At 44.4% G+C, this 6,568-nt stretch overlaps 1 protein-coding gene across 7 annotated transcripts in view; it reads left to right on the forward strand.

Moving 5' to 3' along the window:
• Positions 1-3,826, forward strand: part of ADPGK (ADP dependent glucokinase) — a 30,954-nt gene extending 27,128 nt beyond the window's left edge. For 4 of the 7 annotated variants that reach the window (XM_061157914.1, XM_061157916.1, XM_061157918.1 and 1 more), the window contains one exon: positions 2,232-3,826. In XM_061157914.1, coding sequence (XP_061013897.1) covers positions 2,232-2,783 — 552 coding nt within the window. In that variant the 3' untranslated portion in view covers positions 2,784-3,826. The other 3 variants (XM_061157919.1, XM_061157915.1, XM_061157917.1) reach the window with 2 other exon arrangements.
• Positions 3,827-6,568: the final 2,742 nt, after the last annotated feature.

Raw genomic sequence — 6,568 nt, forward strand, 5'->3', positions numbered from 1 at the left:
TAGGTCATACCTGAATGGTCTGGTGGTTTTGCCTACTTTCTTCAATTTAAGTCTGAATTTTGCAATTAGTTCATGATCTAAGCCATGGTCAGCTCCCAGTCTTGTTTTTGCCGACTGTATAGAGCTTCTCCATCTTTGACTGCAAAGAATATAATCAGTCTGATGTTGGCGGAGTTACTGATGTGTTTCACGGGCGTGTTACCAGCGGGTTCGTAGTGTGTCTTTTTCCTTCCAGCATGTGGAGGTTGGAAGTGAATGCCTTTTGCAGTGGAACCCAAAGGAGAAAACCAAAAACCCAACCCCAGTGCTTTCAGCTGAACTTCAGGAAGCTCAGAGAAAGGAAATTTGGGGGACGCTACACTCCCTCGTCATCAGGCCCCCAGGTGTTCAGCCTTTGGACAGTAACAATGATCAGATAAGTCCAAGAGTGGGATGTTTGGGAGCACAGATTTTGAAAACCAGGATTGGAATGCCAGCTTTGCCTGCCACTCTGTAGCTCTGTGAACTTAGGCAGGTTAGTTAACCTCTTGTTTTTTAACATCTTTCATGGGTAACATATGGTTCAAAATTCACAAAATATTAAAAGATGCACAATGAAATCTCCCTCCTGCCCTTGTACCCACTGTTAGTAACCTCCTTAAGAGTTTTGTCTCATCCCTCCAGAGTCATTGTGTGCATATGTAAGCAAATAGGGAATACAACCTTATTATTTCATCCCTCTTTTTCCCAACAGATAGCACAGCACACTGCATAGACTGTTGTACACTTTGCTTTTTTCCACTGGATGCATTTTGGAGATGTTTTCTCTGTCATCAGCCTCCCCACCGCCACGTGGGTAGAAGCTGCGGTGGTGCACACAGGGTCTTTAGTGCCAGCCAGAGCCAAGTGTTGGGCTCACTGCCCTTTTCTGCTCCTACAGTGAATAACCTTTTACATGAGTTTAACTTGACCCATGACCAGGTACATGTGGATGATACCTTCTCAGAAGTTGAACTGCTAGATTGGGGGCATAAAAATCATTTGTCAGTTTGATCCTGCAAAGCTGGCATCCATGAGCACAGCACAGGTTTACTTCTACTAGAATTCTTTACAGTGCTCTTTTCCTCATATCTTTGCTGCTGAAACGTGATTTTTAAATGTGCTTTCTTACCCGTCTGACATGTGAAACGTGCTTAGGGCAGTTTTAGGCTCAAGCAGAAGTGAGCAGGATGTAGGTTCCCACATAGCTCTTGCACCCCCCGCCCCCAGCCACAGCCTCCCCCGTCCGCAGATGGGACATTTGTCACAGTCAGTGAACCAACACTAAGTCGTCGTCATGTAGAGTCCATAGTTTACATCAGGGTTCACGCCTGGTGCTTTTCAGTATGATTTTTATTCATGTATTTCTCTTCTTGAGGTTATTTTTTCACTTCTTTAAAAAGCCATGTTTGTTTCATTTTCTGCATTGCTATCTACCTGACCTTTCTAAGCCTCTGTCCCCTTATCTGTAAGGTGGAGGCAACCCTTCCTTCCTTCAGAGTGTTACAGCAAGAAGTGAGTGAAATAGAGCCGTTAGCTTGGCATCTGACATAGACCATGCGGCAAATGGAAGTGCTGTTACATTAGCACCCCTGGTTTTTATATAAACACACACAGGGCTCCTCTGCAAAGACACTCACTTTCTGCAGGTCCCTGCTCTGAGAAAGGAAGTGCTAAGTAAGACAGACAGTGAGGTGGACATCGTGGTTCCCCTCAAGGTAGAAGACCTGGCTCCTGTTCGTTGCCTTTTTCCACAGTGTTATTATCGCGTAACGGTCTTCCTAACCCACACCTGCTCAAAAAACTTAGATCTGATACGGGGCACTCTCCTCGCAACCCTGGCCGAGGGGTGGGCTCTTCTCCACTGTGCGTGTGTAACACCTGCTGGTGTTCGGGAGCTGAGTCAGGCCCCGTCAGTGGTGAGAGGCTCTGCTGCCCGTGCCAGAGCAGAGGCTGGGCACACTGCTTTGTCCTCAGCGTGTACCCGGAGGCTGGCTCTAATACAGCATCACTGCGCCTTCCCCGTGACTGCGCTTGATACTGCGAGTGGGGATAGAGGTGCGAGAGCCAGGACAGTGACCTTGGTCCGTCACTTGGTGACCTCAGGGGCAGGGAAGTCCTCTGGCCCTGCCTTCCATCACTGGCCATGTCCTAGGAGAGTTAGGAGCTAGGTGTCCATCAGAAAGAGACCCCCATTTTGTTTCTGTTAGCAGGTCTTTCCTGCCGTGACTTCCCTGGGGCTGAATGAACAGGAGCTGTTATTTCTCAGCCAGTCGGCATCTGGACCTCACTCTTCTCTTTCTTCCTGGAATGGTGTTCCTGACGTGGGCGTGGTCAGCGACATCCTCTTTTGGATCTTGAAGGAACATGGGAAAAGTGAAAGCAGAGCCTCAGACCTCAGCAGGATCCATTTCCACACGCTGGCCTACCACATCCTGGCGACTGTGGATGGACACTGGGCCAACCAGCTGGCAGCCGTGGCTGCAGGAGCCCGCGTGGCTGGGACACAGGCCTGCGCAACGGAAACCATAGACACCCGCCGAGTGTCTCTGAAGGCACCCCACGAGTTCATGACCTCCCGTTTGGAGGCTGGCTCCAGGGTTGTGTTAAACCCAAGTGAGCCAGTGGTCGCATGGCACAGAGAGGGCGTGTCCTTCCACTTCACACCCGTGTTAGTGTGTAAAGATCCTGTTCGAACTGTGGGCCTCGGAGATGCCATCTCAGCCGAAGGACTCTTCTATTCAGAAGTACACCCTCACTTGTAGGAAGGTCGTTGGGGTCATTTTTCTGATGAAGGAAAACTAGCCAACCTAAAAATGACAGGAATTCAGTGGTCTGGGAAATAGGATTGAGAGTGTCAAAAACCATTTCTGTTGATCGAACTGAAAGACAGCCAAAGAAACAACAGCAGATTAAACTGTACCAGATACATTCCAGCCTTTTGACAATTACACAGAAACATTTCAGGTTTTAATCGCAATTCAGCTATCTACTAACAAGACTGGATTTTTGTTCTCGTTGTTTATTTTCATGTTGTGTGTTACAGGGGTAAAAACTTGATTCTCCAACCCCCTTTTCAGGTATTTTAGGCCAGACTCCTTTGCCCATAAGAGCATGTCGGTTGGAGAAAGCACTCCCTTCTTGCCCACCTCAGATGTGCATGCTCACTCACCCGTCCTCCCCGTCTCTGAAAGCCCAGTGTGAGTTCTTGCATCCTCTCAGCTCAGCGCCCATGACAGGATCATAATTTCCATTCAGTGTTATAATGACAATATTCAGTGAGTACGCCTTCTCAGTTTTCTGCTCCCAAATTAAGACAGAGCCACAGGTAAGGACAAAATAGCCCTCCTGTGCTTCAGAGACACAGCAGAGGCTGGGTGCCTCATGGAGCCCTTGAGGGAGCGAGTCACTCTGCAGTTAGGGGCCTCGCTGTCCTGCAGGGTGGCGCTGTGAGCTGAAGGGCTGCACCTTCCTGCCCTGGCTCCTTAACTGTAGACTGGCTGGTCAGAGGCTGCTGTGCCTGGGCCCACCCTCACTGCCCAGCTCTGGACATGCTTTCTATAGCAGAAGACTGATCTGTGTCCATTCTGATCCTTGAAGGAATTTTACTTTTACAACTGGAATCTGCTTCTGGGTGTATAACAGATCATGTATGTTTTACATTGATACATCACATCTGTTAAAGAGTTCGACCTCCTAAGAGCCCCAGGATCATAAATAAATTTGTCATATTATGTATTTATTTTTATAAATCAAGGAGACTTCAGCGTGCTTTTAAATATATTAAAAACAACTTACATTTCAGAAATCCTAAGTCTGTCTGTGATTGATTTCATTTCTACCATGATTCTGGAGCCAGATAAAATGTAAATCATTTCGATCTTGACTTGTGACTTACACGTTCTTCTGCTGTTGAGGTGTTTGATTATCTTGTCTTCCCCATCACATTGAGTCTGAGCTATAGGTCTATCCTTTGGTTTAAAGTGACATGATACTAGTTGCAAGCAGTCAAGCCAATATGACCCAGTAATTTGAAAATGTGTGTGAAGAGCCTTCTCGATTTGTTCAGAGAGCAGTGGGGACATGGGTCAATGGGTGGCAGGCCTTCTTGGGTCAGGGGTAATCATTCACGCTGGGCTCACAGCAGCAGCTTCTGGAATCTCAAAGCCACCTCACGTTCTCAATTTTTGACCTTCCTGCCTGGTTTGGCTGAGAAGGAACAGCTTGATTACTGCTTTGAAGACAACTTAAGGCTAGAGAACTATGCAGGCTGAAATTCAAAGCCAAGTAGTTTATTAAGGAAATCTCTGGCTGCTACCTCATCAGTCTGCCTCAAAGCTCAATTAAAAATAATTCAACAATCTTCTGTTTTTATTAGAAAAGCTTCAGTGAGAAGAAATTTCTGTTTTCCCAAGAAAAGTCAGAATAGCTCATCATTTATGTTCTAACCCTAAGCGGCAATGCTCTCTGTGTGACCTTTTTCCTACAGGCAGCCCTTGTCCTTAAGTACACTCTCAACAAGTTCTCCAGTTCTCACTGGTGATGTCAAGGAAGAGGATCAGGAGGTGTGGACAGCGGTGTTTTTCAAAAGGTGGGTTTTGAACTATTAATCATCACTAAATCAACTTGGTTATAAAGTATCAAAATGCATCATACATTATAGGAAAATTAAGTATTGTTTATAAAACTATATCCTTGAGTGTGTGTATGTAGGTATGAATGTACATGCATCCCTCTGTGAACGTCCCACCTTTCTACAAGCACATTAAGCTTTGGGGGGGAAGACTAACTGGGCTCTGTCACTGAGGATGGACAGATGATGCAGAAGTGAGTTGGAAGGACTGGAGAAACTGAAGAGATGGAGCTGCTAGTCCCATGGCTTTGATCTGTATTTTACAAAGGTTTCCATGTATGATTTTGTATGAAGAAGAATAGTTTGAAAATCCCCTGGACTAGAAAGGAGCCTGGTGAAAAAAGATCCTTCCTAAAAAAACTTCTAACACTCACTCTTGCATTCACTTAAAACTGATTTAGTGTTCAGGGAAAAGCTGCAGCACACAGAACACTGTTAGGAGACATAAAAATTCAACCAAAAATCAGTAATATTTACTGTGCAGATTCAGTTTCCATGCTCTCACTCTGTCAGGTTTGAGTGGGGTAATTATTCATCAGCAGAAGAAATCTGAATTCTCCGCAGGGCCTAAGATGGCACGTGTCGTGTGGTGTTGGCACCCTTCCTGAGCCTCACCTTTCCTCATCTGTAAAGACCTGTAATGGTCCTTACCCTCATAGTGTTTTTAATTAAAAAGGAATGCCAGGCAAAATATTAGCACAGTATGTGGCACGTATTTAAAAGTTGGGTAACTGTCAGTTACAACAGAACAGGCCATTTCCTGGGTCTCCTTAGAAATAATTGAAAATCACTGAAACACTACCACAGTGATCATTTAACATCTTTTGATCTTTTTTTAGGTAAAGATTTTCATTCAAACAATGAAACGGTAGAAATTTCAAGTCCACGTGGTAAGTTTTGGGAAATCTATATACGTATCTAACCTGAGTGCCTGTCCAGATACAGAACGTTTCCATCACCCACATAGATCCGTCAGGCCACTTCCAGGTTAGCCTCAGCCCTGACCCCCGAAGCACACATCATAATCTTTTTCACCATAAATTGTTTTGTCTGTTCTGGAACTTCTTAGAAATGGAAACACAATATTTAGTCCTTTTGTATAAGGCTCTCTCTTTTTTTTTTTTTTAATGCTTCCTGACTTTGATTTTTTAACTTTTATTGAAGAAGAGTTGATTTACAATGTTGTGTTAGTTCCAGGTGTGTAGCAAACTGATTGTTCTACGTGTATAAATATGTAGTTTTTGGGTTTTTTTACATTCTCTTCCATTATAGGTTATTACAAGATACTGAGTATAGTAACCTGGGCCGTATAGTAGGTCCTTGTTGGTGATTTATTTTATATATAGTAGTATATATATTTTAATCCCAAACTCCCTATTTTATATTCCCCCCTTTCCCTTTGGTAACCATAATTTTGTTTTCTATGTCTGTGAATCTCTGTTTTGTAAGTAAGTTCATTTGCATCATTTTTTAGATTGCACAATAAGCAACCTATTTGTCTTCCTCCATCTGGCTTATTACTTCACTCAGTATATTACTCTAGGTCCATTCATGTTGCTTCCAGTGGTGTTATTTCATTTTTTATGGCTGAGTAATATTCCTCTGTGTGTATATGTGTGTGTGTGTACATCTTCTATATCCATTCATCTGTGGATGGACACTGAGGTTGCTTCCATGTCCTGGCTATTTTAAATAGCACTGCAGTGAACACTGGGGTGCATGTATCTTTTCAAATTATATTTTTCTCCGGATATATGTTCAGGAGTGGCATTGCAGGATCGTACGGTAAGGAATATCCATCAGTTAAGTTCAGTCACTCAGTTGTGTCCAACTCTTTGCAACCCCATGGACTGCAGCACGCCAGGCCTCCCTGTCCATCACCAACTCCCGGAGTTGACTCAGACTTAGTCCATTGAG

Source organism: Dama dama, chromosome 12 (assembly GCF_033118175.1).
Source record: "Dama dama isolate Ldn47 chromosome 12, ASM3311817v1, whole genome shotgun sequence".
Classification (NCBI taxonomy): Eukaryota; Metazoa; Chordata; class Mammalia; order Artiodactyla; family Cervidae; genus Dama; species Dama dama.